Raw genomic sequence first — 16,438 nt, forward strand, 5'->3', positions numbered from 1 at the left:
AAACAACCTGCTTAAAATCGGCTCAACATTTTTTTTTTTTTATAAACCTACACATAAATACACAACCTTTAACCCTAAACAAATACGTTTTCCCTTCCGTCGTACGTAAAAAAAAACCTAATTTAGCAACCATTTAATATTAAATGACGTTTCTAACGCGGTGTCTGTTATCTTAGTAGTCCTCCTTGCAGCCGCAGCTAGACGGAGACGCGGGCGTGCGCTCGTGTTATACTTAACGCTGCCCAACCCCGCGCCCTTATAAAGGCTTGAGCGATACACTTCGCCCTAAATAGTCCGAAGAGCTTACGCGCGTCGCTACTATCCACCGTACGTACAATATTGCCTAATTAACCTTAAAAAGTTGTCAAAGTTGCCGCTGTAGTTAATTGGATTTGGAATCGTTCAAATAATGAGTAATAGTGAGTACCTATTATTTATGTTTCTTTACTGTGCAGTTTTTCCGGAAGTTACGTGAAAGTGCGTAGGAAGTTAAAAAAATCTACGTAATGCTGTTATTTGTTTAAATAAACCAATTGCGCGAGTGTGTGCGGATTTTAGTTTTTAAATAAGTAATTGTTTTAAATTAATTAATACTTTTATGCAAATTATTTTATTGTACTAACGTTGTGTCAAGATTGTGTGAAATTCATAAAGTTAAAAACAAAAAAAAAACCTACGACGGTTACAAAAGTAATTCTTAATCGAAAACAAGTTTTAATATTTTTTTATTTTTATGAAAATCCCCCTACTAAAAGTAAGTAATTATTACAAATGCAAAAAAACCGTCGAGGGCAGCCATTGCCATCTCTCTGTTTATTTCAATTATAGTCTGTTCAATATAGGAATTGACAGAAGGAAAATAGGCTCTTTATAATGCACGCGTTAGGCAATCATTTAATAAATTCCATATTTTTAGTTATACGGTCTAAACTTAATTCTAATTAAAATATCGAAAACGTCAGTATTAGTTTCACTTATTCATTAACTAGCTTTTGCCCGCGACTCCAGTAACGTAGTATCCGTTTATTGCTATCCCGCGGGACATATGCAATTTTCCGGGATAAAAACTGTTCTATGTATGGGACTTGTGCTATATGTATACTAAATTTCTCCTAAATCGGTTCAGCGGTTAAGACTTGAAGAGGTAGATAACAAACAAAGATACAGACTTAAAAAACTTTCGCAATTATAATTAATATTAACGAGATTCATTTTGATATTTTTCATATTTATATCATAATTAAAAAACAATAAAAATACTTTTCCTATTTAGTTAAAAACAGAAACGTCTTCCTATAAAATACCTAAAGAGGCAGTGGTAAAGAAACATAACGTTTATAATATTTTTAACTCAAGAAAGTACTGTAAATTATTTATAGTTTTTAATCGCCAGTTTGGATCAATATGGGATGATCTTTAACCATATAAGAATAGTTAACTTTTCACAACTAAGCACTGCACCGAATTTGATGAAATTGGAATGGAAAAACCTTGAACTTCATAGCAGAAACTACAAGTAGAATATTTTTAAACAGGGAATGAGAGCGGTTGAGTACTCAAACAGTTATTAAATTATGTATAAATATAAATTGAATTAATATTATGTTGCAGATGTTTATGGTCGGTGGTGATCTCTTACCATCAAGAGACCCACTTGCTCGTTTGCCATCAACTCGAATAAAAAAAAATGTAGAGAATTACGTATTAATATTGTGTTATTTTTTAAGTATATTACGTATTAATCTACTTACAAAGTAAACAAAATTATGACTTCGTCTTATTACTGATTTTATTCATCATCATCATTATTACGACTTCACAAAAAATATTGAGAACCCTATCTTCTGTGACCTTCTAGAGTCCTATGTTATCCTGAATGGACTATAAAAGGTTAAGAAAAGCTACTATGATCTTAACTAAGTATCTTTGTCGAATAGTACCTACATTCCTAATACAATTTTCATTAATCCCAAATTCATACAACTGAAAAATATTAGTTTATTTCGAGGCAGGTAGTCCATGGCCATCTAAAGTATGTGTAGAAATATAATGCAAGTTACTAATGTAATGATAAATTATTAATTATATCATACAAAAATTATAATTAGGTATTTTAAGTGGTATTATCTATTTGCAAAAAAAAATCACAGTTCTACAGATTCAATGCAAAAAATTCAATCCAAAATAGGCAGCAAGTAATTCCTAGTGATTAAAATATAATTGAAGCTCTGACTTAGTCCAAAAGCAATGTGGATGTTGCTTATTACAATAAAAGTCCCCAGCCAGAGCCACTAGCATCAGAATATATTTCAAGTTTATGATAAAAGTTCTTATAATTATATTAACTTAATAAGCCAGATCTATGAAGTTATTAAAACGATAAGAGAATGTGCAAATTTGTATGGGACTTGGTTTATGAGCGGCCAAAGATAATTTTATTATATGACGATATGTCTTGCTTGTTAACGAAAACAGACAGTAATCTTTTAATGAATAAGTGAAAATAAGAGATATTACTTTCTGATTATGAGTGTGTGTGTTAACTGTTTTTTTTAATTCTACCAATTCTATCAACTGACCAACATGCAAAGCGTAGGTTGAGGTCAATGACTAATATTTTATAAACTTAGAGGACGAAAAAACATATTGAGTCATGTAATGATCAAACATATCGCGATACAGGTGGGCGCCAACTTGTACGTACCTAATCCATAAATTAAACTGTCAAAACAAATCGTAAAGTAAACCACCCAATCGTTCACTGAACTCTCTCCCCCCACTGACTATAAAGCTGCATTTACATTTATCTGTTGTGTTGTGTCGCGGTAACGCATCAGAATGGTATCGGTTTCATACATTTTATATGGTTGCGTTCACATTATGTATGAAACCGATACCATCACTATTATCTTCACCGATATTATCATTATTAAAAACAGTAAAAAAACGAACAGAGAACCTTAAGCTCTGTATTCAGGGCCAGTTAAAGTCGACCGCAGTAAATTTTTCTTTATATCTTACGCAACTTCAGATAAATTATTTTTATAATTTTGTTTAGTAAAATTTTGGCTTGTTTAGTTATTTTGATTTGTTATAAAATAAATTCTATAAAGCAATTTTGTGCTGGTTTAAAGAGAGGTAGGAACGTCGAGATAGGTAAATAGTGTGCGATAAACTTCTGTTTCTAGTTCGTTGTATAAACTTCCTCTGCGTACTGTATTACCCGGGACAAAATAGTTGAAAGCACAAGGATTGAGCTATCAACCCTTGGGGGCTAACTGAAGTTCGTTAATAAACATGAAGCTATACTAAACATCAAAACATGGGTTTGCATTTCTAATGAATTTTGAGTTTATTCTTGTAGCTATTTCTGATTATTAATTTCGTTTGTACGAGTACTTACCTCCCTACCTATTTATAAAAATAATACGGGGTTTTACGGGTTTATTTAGATGTATTTTACTTCAGAAAAGCATCTTCTTATTTGTAGTCGAATAGGAAAAACTTAAATAATTTACTTTAAAATAGATGATTTAAAAATGTAATCTAATATATAAAGGTCACAATGTTTGTAACCAAACTCCTCCGAAATGGATTCACCGATTTTTATGAATTTAATTGTGTATATTTGGTAGGTTTGAGAATAGGACCTACCGAACGTAAAACACTAAATTAACTAACCTAACCTAACCTAACCACTAACCTAGTTAAACTAAATTAAACTATTTATCATACTTCTACGCGGACGGAGTCGTGGGCAATAGCTAGTAAATATACTTATATAAATATAAGGTTCTAATTTGTTACTGAAATTTATCTGAAGTGAGATGTGGGTCCGTGTGTTATTCTGTAAAGAAAATAAGTAGCTTGTCATCCAGCTATCAATAAAGCATTAAATTCCGACTCATGTCGGGCTCAATTTTCGTGACCCACATAATAACGAGGAGCATCTATCATTCTATCATACCTATAATGATGTTTTTCTGTTCTTATAAAATTCGTAGTTACTTTATTATCTCTTAAATTGTTCTACTTTTTTTTCACTTGTAATTAGGCAGGGCATGTACATGGGCTTTCATTAAATACAATTTAATTTCGACCACGTATCTAATGCACTTTTCAAACAACTACCTACTACACGGCTACCAAAATAGTCCAAAGTGATTGTATGGGTAGCAGCGTCTGCAATAGCTCAGTTGGGGAATCAGCACGTAAAATCAAAGATGCAGGATCAAGTCCTGTCACATCACAATCACATCATCATGTGATCATGATCATCATGAACAGTTTCATACACGCACGCAACATCGCGCGAGCAACGGCAGTAGGACGGCGCCTTAGCAATTATTTTCCGAAATTATTTTCCTTTACACATATTATTATGTAGGTATAAGGTCCCTTCCTCACACTTGTAGTAGTAGTAAGATGTTTGAGTAATGAGTAATTTCACTTATTATAATAGCGTATGTTTTCGGTCAGGACAGTGTGATGCGCCAGCGACGATGAGTGCGCTGCTGATGCTGCTGGCCTTGGCGCTCGCCACGGCCGTCGCTGCGCCCGCTCAGTTCTACGAAGACTCATCGGTAGGGCAAGCAACTGTTCAGTACTCATACTTAAATTTGAGATAAGTCAAAGACAAGGCCGGATTAACCATGTCACCCCTCTTCAATTGCTTAAAGAGCAGCATCCCTTTTCGTGTTTAATCAAATCTACTGACAGCATGTGTAGAGAAAAAGCAATAATATCTAAGTAAATATTGCCTTTGTTGGATCGGGCCCCTAGAGCCTAGACAGTTGCCTACTCTGTCTAACGCGTAATCCAGACCTGGTCAAAGGTTATCAATATTAAGAAATCGAATCAGAAATGAGGAAGTCGCAGAAGAAAGTAAGTGATTCGAAGAATAGCTAAACTTAAATGGCAGCTTATGGTTGAAGATTACGAAACTAATTCGTTCGCCGGTAAATTTCTAGAAAATATATTAGAAAATATATTAGAATTGGGCTTGCTAAAAATATCCTGGATAGGCTTTTTCATTTTTAAAAATATATATATTTTTTATTATTTTTTTGAGTTGATATAAAAAACCAAAAAGACTCCAAAAAAACCAATCCATTTCTAATATATATAAAGTGCCATAGGCTATATTTATTAACAGAAAAAATTAGGGTTCCGTACTAAAACTACAATAATGTAACTCAGTGTAAAATCTAATCTTTCATCGAACTAAAATAATTTCCTTGCTCACCCGCGACCTTATGATAGCTAAGCTTATGCAAAATATGCGTGTTCATGCAGTTCCTCCACCTCCACACTGTAAGAACACACACAAATCACACAAACCCATCTACCACCACCACCACACTACACTGACGCGTTTCGAACTCAACCAGAGCTCATCTTCAGAGTGACACAACCGTACACCATGCTACCAGTTGTTAGACTAACGAACCACAACCACCGTTTTAACTTGTCACTGTAACTCCCCAAGTACCCACATACGTTTTATGAAAAAAACTACTCACAAATTATTAATAAATTTTTTAACCGTCCTTCAAAACTACCTTGATTTTTATTTATTTACTGTCAAGGCATGTTTTATTAACTACCATTGCTGAAATTAGATCCAAGCCGTAGCAAGGGAGATGAAACTAAATTTACCTGCTCATTAATAATAGACCCCATACTGTTGTATCTAATTATCTCCATGCATTCTAAAACATCGAGACGAAACCCCTTGCCACAATAATGTAACACTTCATACGAATCTGAGTCCGATAAAGAATGATTAGTTCCAACAAATGTTTGGCAAAATTCGACTTATCAGGATGCTCATTCCTATATGCCGAAACATGCTCTTTAAATCTAGCATTAAAACTGCGTCCTGTCTGACCAACATATACTTTACTGCAGTCATTACAAGTGAGCTTATATACACCCGATCTAGTTCCTTATCTACCTTCTCTTTGTGGTTACAAAGTTTAGAGTACAAAGAGTTGTTAGTCTTAAAGGCTACCTTAACATTGTTTGATTTTAAAATACCACAAATTCTATCAGACAAACGACCAACGTATGAAATGCTACACCTATATTTGTTAGAAGACTGCGATGGTAACACGGCGTAAATCATGCTATTCACTATCCGTGCCTGCTTCTTCTGAACCAAACTATTGACCATTGATTTAGTATAACCATTCGACAACGCTATCTGATAAATAGTATTTAACTCTAAATCAAAATCTTCCCTAGAAAGAGGTATAGTTAACAATCTATGTACATAACAATGAAAATCTGCTAATTTATGCTGCCACGGGTGATTAGACGATGCTGGTATCACGGCATCTGTGTACGTGGGCTTTCAGTAAATTTTGAATTGGTGTTTATTATTAAATCTATTAATTGTCAAATCCAAAAAGTTTAACGAAAAATTTCCTTCTAATTCTTTTTTAAATTTTATTTTAACATGTTTGTTATTTAAACCATTCACAAACAAGTCGAGCTGTCTCATACTTCCCCTCCAGCACAGAATTAAATCATCAACGTACCTATAATAATACACAATATTATTGTTACCCACTATGTACCTATTTTCAAAGTAATCCATAAAAATATCTGCCATTAATGGACTCAGAGAGGTGATCCCATTGCTAAACCATCACTCTGTAAATAATACTATCCATTAAACCGGAAATAATTTTGCTTCATGCATAAAGTTACCAAATCAATTAATTCACAAACCTCCCCGGGATGTAAAGGCTTCCTTACAACTAAGTACAGCTATTAGAATTTCAGAATTAATAATTAAAACACACTAAAATAAGTAAAAAAAAGTAGAAGTAAGTAAAAATTTTAATGGAATTTCCGATTTGAATAATTCAAAAAGTAATCTACATGAATATAAAATTATTTATTTGGATAAGGAATAATACAAAGGTATGGATAAAATGGTCTGATTTTAGTCGTCATTTCTGTCAACTTTTAAAATGTAAAAAAGTAGTTATAGGTTTAAACATAATTTATTTAATTTTATAAATTTAGACGTAGCGGTAACATAATCATAATTAAACTATTGTTAATCTGTATTCACACTCGCAGACTACCAAGTTACAGGCTCAGCCTAGTTTAGAGTCTGAAGGAAAATTGAAATATTATGTATTAAGTATTTTTGCCAAATAAATAAAATAAAATAAATAAAAGATATTACGAAATTAAAAATATCAATCTAGACAAAAAATGCATTTACTCTACGTTGACGCGCCCCGGCTTCGCGGTGTAGATTTTGGGAAATGGAGCTGAAAAACGTGTTTGAAGTGCCCTTGATTAGAGACCTTTTTAGTGTTCGGTAATAAAAAAACCAGCCAAGGGCGAGTCGGGTCGAGTAGGGTTCCGTACAAATTATATTTTATTTTTTATTTTTATTTTATGATGTAACTAAAAATGTATGCTTTTCGCAATTTTTCCTTTATTTGTGCTATAGCACGTTCTGAGTTCCCTGGGACCCTGTAGGTTTTGATTCACTTGCGAGTGTCGAAAATTTGCAGCATAAACGGCTGAATCTTTTTATTGCGTTAAGCTGTTAAGGGACAGTAGACCTAAATAATTTGATATGAATTTCAGCTTGATATCTTGAGAAAAAGGGTATTGACAGACAGACAGACAGACGGACAACAAAGTGATCCTATAAGGGTTCCGTTTTTTCCTTTTAAGGTACGGAACCCTAAAAACAGGACCCTATTACTAAGACAAATGATTTATTTCTATTACCGCTATAACAAAAAATACTAAAAACAGAACAAAATAAATGTTTATGCTAATGTCTAATGTTGTATAGGTACGGAACCTTTCGTACGGGAGTCCGACTCGCACTTGGCCGTTTTTTTTTTACTTTGCCCGTGCGAAGCCGGGGCGGGTCGCTAGTACATTATAATTATATATAATTAGGTACCTAATCTGTGGCGTGTGCTTTGTGTGCTCCGAAGGCGAAGGCCCTTTCTCAGCATGTGCATTGTAAAATTATGTTGAACGTATTAACTCCAAAATATGAAGACTAGATTATGAAGGATATACGTTGTCAATCAACACATCACTCAGCTGACACGACTGCTCTGAGTTAAACGATAACATTTTCTGGGTTGAATACACCCGCCCTTTGAACTGTAATTTTTCTAGAAGCCAATGTTTTAAGACCCCGTTTTATTGGTGTTACGACCCTATCAAATCTTGAAAGCCATTTTTCTAATTGTGATTAAAACAGCCAGAGAGGTTAGAAGGAAACCGTACAATTTTTGCGCTTGAAGAACTACCCCTACTATAATTTTTTGTGTGTTTCTTCTTCTTGTTACTATAACAGCTAAGCGGATTTGGTTGCAATTGCAATATGGTATGAAGATAGCAGGATCTTGAAAATAAGACGCAAGCTACGTTTTATTCAAATATTCATAGTTCATGCTTAATTCGCGGGTTAGGTTGAACGCATGTAAAAATTTAGAAATTTTCACCATTTCGAGATTTAAATGCGACAAAAACTTTTTTGATAGATTTGTGATCTTTTCTATCAAAGTATTTTTTGGAAAAATTGCAATTAACTATGTCAATTATTGTTATAGAGGTGCGAAATGTTTCCACAAACATAACAGGCGTGGCTCCATCTTGGATCAAAATAAACCTACCTATTACTGCTATTATTATTAATGTCAGTATTTTTATATTTGTACGGCTTCTACACCATTTCACTATACACGACGGCATATTTTTTAAATCAAAACACCGTAAAACACGATATGAAAATGAAAGAAAAAAAGCTTCCGCAAAACCACCCAACGGCTCAACCTTAAAACGAGGATGCAATTAAAATAACAAAATTAAACAGCTACATCAACAGGTAACTTAATTTCTCGATAAATTGGGTTAAAGGATAGGTTAAAGGTCACTAGGCTATTCTTCGAATTCGTTCACGTCATCAATATAATTTGTACTTATGTTAGAACGATTACTTTCACAATGCGCAGAACTGTTAGTAATAGCACCATTATTTGTTTTATTGCCAGGAAATGATTTCTACTTTTCGCGATAAAATAAATTCTCAATATTTTGTTGCAAATGAGAAGTACTAATTATAATGTATGTGTTATGAATCAAGTGATTAATAAGGGCATTTTGAATAATGACAAGCTATACCGGGCAAAGTGATAATTATTAAGTATCTTAACTTAATTATTTATCACATTGTCCGGTCCGCTTATTATGAATACTAATAATATGCTACATGGCCGTTGGGCAATTTGATTACAACTGATTTTTGGTTAACTGATGTCTGATTCAACTTGATGTCTGCAAAATTGATGTGGAGATGAGCTGAACGGAGAGGAGACGTGTAGGGATCGACCAATCCCTACACGTCTAATGATAATGACGCGGAGACGAGATGAGGATTTATCACCGATTTATCACTTGGTCCACAACATATTATCCATAACCGAATAAACGAATCTATTGTAGAGAATTTCATTAACATGTATACATACCTAAAATAATATTGTTGTTGTTTTTTTAGAAAAATATGGCGCTGTCCATTGGAGGACAATTTTGCCAGTGTCTAGTAGGTTTTGCCGTTGTACGGTATAAAAAATCTATAAAACGAAATATGAGAGGTAATGGTGGATGAACGATGACAGCGCGCAGCAATTCTACTTGATTTCTAACTCTGCACTCATAATTTATACCCGTCAGTTCCGCTTCGCGGTTTTTAGAAGAAAATTAAAGTGACAGAAAAACGGCCAGCATTAACTTATCTAAATGCATGCAACCTCGCCAAGACACTTAATTGGCATTGGCAAATTTTAGATTGGGCACAGTAAGTAAATAAGGTATTTAAAAGAACACACACAATCTCATTTTAAATATATTGTAACCGATTGTATTCTCGATTCTGAGCAAACGAGCAAACTACTTTCAGGTTTTCAGTTTTTTAAATAGCATCTTGTATGCATACAAGTTACAAAAATCACACTCTGTTGTCTCCCCATTTATTAATTAAATATTTATGCCAACGTAAAGTGCTACAGTGGTGAGCGCATCGAATGTCCGAGGGCGGGAGCGCCGACCGATTCTGGTCATCAAATTCCCAAGAATAAAAAAAAAAAAAAAAAAGAAAACCACCTCATTTATCACCACCCACACGCTACTTAGAAATTATGTGGCATTACCACAAAATCAATCGACGATTTAATTTTCTGGTTTACAGTAAGTATAAAATTGGTTGTGCTGTATAGGAAAGCAAAAATAACATGATACTAAACTTTGAAACAACTAAACGACAACAAAAAAGTAAAAATCAGGAAAAACATAAAATGCAAGGAATTTGCTTGCATTATTTTATTTATGTATAAACCCGGTCAATTGAACATAAAATACAAGCGCAATTAATTACAAACGATCTCAAGTACAGTCAAGGGCAAAGATATCGACACGGCCAATGTTGCACAAATATGTATACACGGCCTTAATGTTAAGTGCATAGAGTCGCGTATACATATTTTTGCAACTTTGGCCGTGTCGATATTTTTGGCCTTGACGTACCACAAATCCCAGCAGTAAACTTGATATGCAAGGTGAGGCCCTGTAACAGGAGCAAAAAATTAAACCACAGCTTCCACTCTTTATCTTGAGCTAATTTAGTTCAACTTTTGAAAATAACGTGTATTTATGAGTTTTAATATAGTTTAAAGTTTAATTGGACAAGCAATGTATTGCGAAATCCGTCATTTAGTTACGTGACAGGCGATGTCATTTAGGCTATTGGATGCCGTACATTGAAAATAACATTTAATTTGTTTGGAAAAACATGATGATAAAATTACTTAATTTTTGAATGTTGCAGAACTAAAGTAGTTCCAGTTGAGTAGCAGAACCTGGGTTTATTTTTTTTGCTCCTGTTACAGGGCCCACCCTGTATATACGTCTAAAAAGGAGAGTACCTGGGCGACCGAGCTTTGCTCAGGATAAAATTCGTTAAAAAGCGTTTTCCCAGAGATAAGACCAAGCTAGATCGATTTGTCAAATTCAAATTAAAATCATTTATTCAGTAAATAGGCCGCAATGGGCTCCCTTAGTTACAAAACTAAACACTGTCATTATCCGATAACCCCGACATACCAAATTTCATCGAAATCGTTTGAGCCGTTTCCGAGATTCTGATTATATACATATAAGAACTAGCATTTGCCCGCGACTTCGTCCTCGTGGAATTAGGTAATCGCCCGCTGTTCCCTCGGGAACTGTGCATTTTCCGGGATAAAAAGTAGCCTATGTCACTCTCTGGCCCATAAACTATCTCTATGCGAAAAATCACGGCGATCCGTCGCTCGGTTTCGACGTGAAAGACAGACAAATATACAAACACACTTTCGCATTTATAATACTAGCTTACGCCCGTGGCTGCGCCCGCGTGGAATTCGATTATCGCGCGCTGTTCCCTCGGAAACGTGCATTTTTCCGGGATAAAAAGTAGCTTATGTTACTCTCGGGCCCATGAACTATCTCTATGCCTAAAAAGACGTTATACGTCGCTCTGTTTCGACATGAAAGACGGACAAACATACAAACACACTTTCGCATTATAATATTACTAGCTTTTGCCCGCGGCTTCGCCCGCGTGGAATTCGGTTATCGCGCGCTGTTCCCTCGGGAACTGTGCATTTTCCGGGATAAAAAGTAGCCTTTGTCACTCTCTGGCCCATAAACTATCTCTATGCCAAATATCACGTCGATCCGTTGCTCCGTTTCGATGTGAAAGACGGACAAACATACACACAAACATACGAACACACACACTTTCGCATTTATAATATTAGTATTAGTATGGATAGTATGGATTACTGTAGAACCTAACTGTCCTAATAATGGTAAAGCAAGTGGAAGGTCAAAGAGAGACAACTATACAACTTTGTAGGATTTCTGGGGGTAGGGTAACGGATAGTTACTTTACCAATTCTGTGCTTATACAAGTTATACAACAAACTGGGTTTTCCTAATTTCTGAATATATTTCGCAAAATAACCCCCGAATCTATTAACTACTGAAGTCATTAAGAAGGGATAATGGTTAAGCTTTAATTAAATAGGTCACATAATAATATACCACAGCATGAATAAATGGCCCTGTCTAATGCTTACCAGTTTGTCAATTTCATTATTGAACTACGTATAAACAATCGAGGGGTTATTTTGCTCAACCGCGACCTTATGATCAGGGCCGTCTTTCACCTATTAGAGGCCCTGGGCACAACATGCTGCATGCATTCGGTACGAGTAAGCCTGATTTTCAGGCGAGAGTTGAGTAGCTACTTATCGGTTATCGTTTGGTAATGGAGTAGGGACAAGGGGGCCCCAATCCACCGCGGGGCCTTGGGCACGTGCCCAGTATGCCCAGTGCGGGGAAGAGGGGCCTGCTTATGATAGGTGGGTGAATCAATTATTTCTTGTTGTTATTCTGTTCCGTCAGCGAGGGGACAAAAGTAGTACAGTTTAATAGAAGAAATATTGTGTGTGAATGTGGATTCACACACAAATTGAATTGCTTCCCAGGAGTTTGTAGGTTTTCTCGCACTGTTTTCTTTCATCCAGATAAGTTTAATTTGACGAATTAATTCCTCTAGAAAGAAGAAACTCTGACATCTGACATCTACTCTGCAAGTCCGGGTTTGAACCCACGTTTCTCTGTTTAATGGCCAAATTTCAGTAGGCTATATCTGATGGAACTATCGTGCCCCCGCCAAAACGAAAAAAAAAAGAAAGCCGGGCACTACCTACCTTTTCTCGTACTAAATTACTTTATGATCAACGCAGGAGGTGGTAATCCCACAGAAGAGGGCGGCGTTGGTGCTGGACCGCATCCTGATCGCGTTGCAGAAGGCGTTGCGTGAGGAGCCTCGCGCGGAGACCGACGGCCCGCGGGTCCTCCCTCTGCGCTTGTCCTACCTCGACACTGCTGACATGGTGAGGCCAGGCCCTATACTACGAAGTGCAAAATTCGAACTTCGTATCTTGCCGTCCTGCTGACCCTTATTGATTTTTCAAAAATCTATAAATAAAGATAAATTGCTCGGTCAGTTATTATAGCACTCAGCATTATGTTCCGCTTCTTATTCAAAAAGTTTAAAGTCTTTTCAAATAAATGAATGAATTTAATTTTAGCAAAAGCTGTCAAATGTCCGAATCTACCCCACCAATGGGGTACGTACATTCGTACATAAATAGAGGAACATTCAGGCTGTGTGGGGTAGCTTCATACGGGTTAAGTAAAAGAGCAAAATAATTGTAGTAATCGTGTTTATTGGCCTTAAACATGCCAACGATAAACTAAATGACAAAACCTTGTCTCAACAAAAAATATACATCACTTAGAAAAAAATAATAATAGACAAAACACAACATGTGAAGAGATCAATCTTTTAGTAATAATTGCACATTCATAAAATAGTTTTTTGGTGCATTTGACATAAATTAAACCAAATCTTTATAATTAGGTAAGGCCGTCTTGCAGGAAAAAATAAATCTAGATTTAGTAGTTAATCCAGGCTTAAGCTTGACAGTTCCATACAATTTGACACTACTAAACTGAGCTTAACGCTAACTCGAGATTTATGTGTTTACTGCAAGTGGGCCTAATTAGGAAATGTGTACAAGTTAAAAGTCTCTGACCTACTACGTAGATTTTAAAATGGAGCCAACGATTTGGCCTGATTGTCAATCCGACAAAGATCAGGTCATTGTCATTGGTAGCTCGAGACTTGTCCCCAAGAGTCGATTTTGCGTCTCTGCCACCGGTGCTTTTTGACGGAGTAGGTACTAATACCGTTTGCACATCAGGTCAAGAGCCTGGGTGTTATTTGCGACCGCACTCTCTCATGGTCTCCTCACGTGTGCGAGGTGAGCAGAAAGGTGTTTGCTGCGGTGGGATCTTTAAGACGGCTTCAGAATTTCCTACCTTTGGCTACCAAGGTTGCGCTTGCTCAAACTTTACTGCACCCTATTTTCGACTATGCTGACATTTGTTATCCCGATCTCTTAGAAGAGCAGCTTAACAAACTTGAGCGAATTCAAAATCTATGCATTCAGTTTATATTTGGTCTACGTAAGTTCGATCATGTCTCTAATTTTCGATCACAGCTCAAGTGGCTCCCAATCCGCTTTCGCCGTAACTCTCACATTCTCCACCTTCTTTACGGCATTCTCTTTAACCCTGCAACTCCTCGCTACCTCAAAGAGCGATTTAGCTACGTAACTTCTATTCGATGCTCTCAGAACTTTCTCCTTTCCGTGCCTCTATCTAACTCCAAATTCTATGTAGGTATATTCTTATACTGTCCAGCCAGGCTATTCGGTTGTGGAACTCCTTGCCGATTGACTTACGACGCGCAAAGTCTTTGTCACTATTTAAATCTATGCTTAAGGAGCAGTATCTGTCATCTTGTAATTATTAGCCTTATTATAATTTATTTATTTATTTGTTGCTGTTTATCTCACTACCTATATTTATTTTGGACGTATATTATATGTACGATATAATTATGTATGTATTCGTAGATGTATTGCTGTTACGTTTAAATTTTCTGATCTACTTTTGATGCACCACCTGTTGTAAACTAGTCCTTCCTTCTTTCTGTAAAAAAGGTTGCCTGGAAGAGATCGCTCTTAAGCGATAAGGCCGCCTATTGCTCACCTTGTATTTTTTTTTCTCTGTGTATCTGTTTTCTGTATCGCTTACTATGTCTGGTGTACAATAAAGAGTCTTTGTATTGTACATCTATGACTATCCAATCCAGATATTTACGTTGCAATATCGTGAGCCCGTAATGCATTTTTGAACTTTTTTCATATATATTCGTTCTATTGTGACTCTTCTTCAGTAGAAAATACTTGGTAAATTGTGTATTTTGACTGATATATACTGCGGTTCATGCCATCATCATCAGGATTACCTATCTTTTTTTTTATCCGACTCTCCAAAGTAGAAACCTTAATATTATGTTTATCTGCTGCCTTTCTATAAGATAAGTTTCCTTCTAAAACATCTTTTATCGCCGCAGACATATTTTCTTCATTTATATTTGTACACCTAGTCTCTTTCTTCTTATAATTCCGGACCATTTTTGCAAATTTTCTGAAATAGCTTGTGGTGTTTTCGGTGGAAAAATACACCTGCAGTTTATTAATGAAAAAAGGCGGAAAGCATAAGAAAAATATTGGAATAAAATTAAATTTTATAATATTTTTGAGAAAAAGTTTGTTGTATTTCAGAATTATTCACCATTTTTGAGAAAAGCTTTATATTAGTCTCGGCTGGAGTAGCAATTGCTGGCTTCGTTTTAGTTAAACGGACTCGCAAGCTCGTCCGTTTAATTCTCATACTCAGCCAGCAATTGCCTACTTCCAGGCCACGACAATAATCTACTATACTTTGAGCATGCGAAAACACATTACACACCCGAAAAGCCGTAACAAATACGCTATTCTGACAATCTGTAGTAGTGACTGTATGAAGGATCCCCGTGTACGAATGGTGCCAATCTTCTCTACTATTAATATGTCTGTGTTTTTTTCTTTCTTTCTTTCATGGCCACAAACTATAAAGAGAACTGACGATGTCATGACGGTTTGTTTACGGTTTGTCATTGACATCTTAATATGTACCTTATATGACGGCACAGTCAGATGTCGATGCGGTTTGTGCTAGAGTCACCCCCTGCGCAGTCATAGATGAGAGTGTGTATACTGCGCAGTTTTTCGTAATATTTACAGGAAGGAACAGGAAGATATTAATTTTGTTATGCTTAAATGTTGGCAGAGCGCGCTTCAGCGGAGGGGGCAGGCCGGCGCTTCGGGCCGCGGCCGCGTGCTCCGATGTTACTTCAACGCAGTCACATGCTTCTAACATAAATCGTGTAACCATTAACATAACACTACGAGTATCTTACTTTGTTTCAACTCTCTAATAATAACCCAATTTCCTATTTGATACAACTGTCACGTTAATTCTATGTAAGACTATAAAATAAAATGTTTTCCTGTTTAATTGTCAGGCGTTTCTCTATGCTCGAGTTTAAAATGGTATGAATGCGTTGTGTTTAATAATTCAGTGTGCAGCTCCAATGTGTCACGTCCACTTGTTTGCTTCTCAGGCAGGACAATGCGTTCATTTGCATTCGGCGCGCATAAGTGGAAGGCTTCATTAAATCTCTTTCGTACAATTAGTGCATAGAATTAGCAGCCTATAATTTAGGTGTAAGCTGTATTTAAGCCTAAACGCTCAAAGGGATAATTGTACACCAAATAATTGTGGGCCATATTCAATCATGGTTCGATATTAACAGTAGAGTACACAATACGGGTGTGGCCTGTAATACGAGCAAATAATAAAAACAGATCGTACTAGTCAAACT

General features: G+C 35.9%; 1 protein-coding gene across 4 annotated transcripts; it reads left to right on the top strand.

Moving 5' to 3' along the window:
* The first annotated feature begins 254 nt into the window (after positions 1 to 254).
* LOC141436920 (uncharacterized) lies at positions 255 to 16,071 on the top strand. 4 transcript variants are annotated; one of them, XM_074100044.1, is made up of 4 exons: positions 255 to 327; positions 4,485 to 4,583; positions 12,843 to 12,992; positions 15,844 to 16,071. In XM_074100044.1, exons 2-4 carry the CDS (start codon positions 4,503 to 4,505, stop codon positions 15,928 to 15,930), a joined length of 318 nt encoding a protein of 105 aa, XP_073956145.1. In that variant the 5' UTR covers positions 255 to 327; positions 4,485 to 4,502; the 3' UTR covers positions 15,931 to 16,071. The 4 variants fall into 4 exon arrangements, with proteins under 4 accessions (XP_073956145.1, XP_073956146.1, XP_073956144.1 ...); XM_074100045.1 differs by having other exon boundaries at positions 279 to 327; positions 4,480 to 4,583; XM_074100043.1 differs by having other exon boundaries at positions 302 to 419; positions 4,480 to 4,583.
* Positions 16,072 to 16,438: the final 367 nt, after the last annotated feature.

Source organism: Choristoneura fumiferana, chromosome 17, assembly GCF_025370935.1.
Source record: "Choristoneura fumiferana chromosome 17, NRCan_CFum_1, whole genome shotgun sequence".
NCBI lineage: Eukaryota > Metazoa > Arthropoda > Insecta > Lepidoptera > Tortricidae > Choristoneura > Choristoneura fumiferana.

What these genes read in the sequence shown, in the direction of transcription:
- LOC141436920 (XM_074100043.1), top strand. An exon ending in AGTTCTACGAAGACTCATCG is followed by an intron (nt 4,584 to 12,842) that starts GTAGGGCAAGCA and finishes TGATCAACGCAG; the next exon opens with GAGGTGGTAATCCCACAGAA. An exon ending in ACCTCGACACTGCTGACATG is followed by an intron (nt 12,993 to 15,843) that starts GTGAGGCCAGGC and finishes AAATGTTGGCAG; the next exon opens with AGCGCGCTTCAGCGGAGGGG.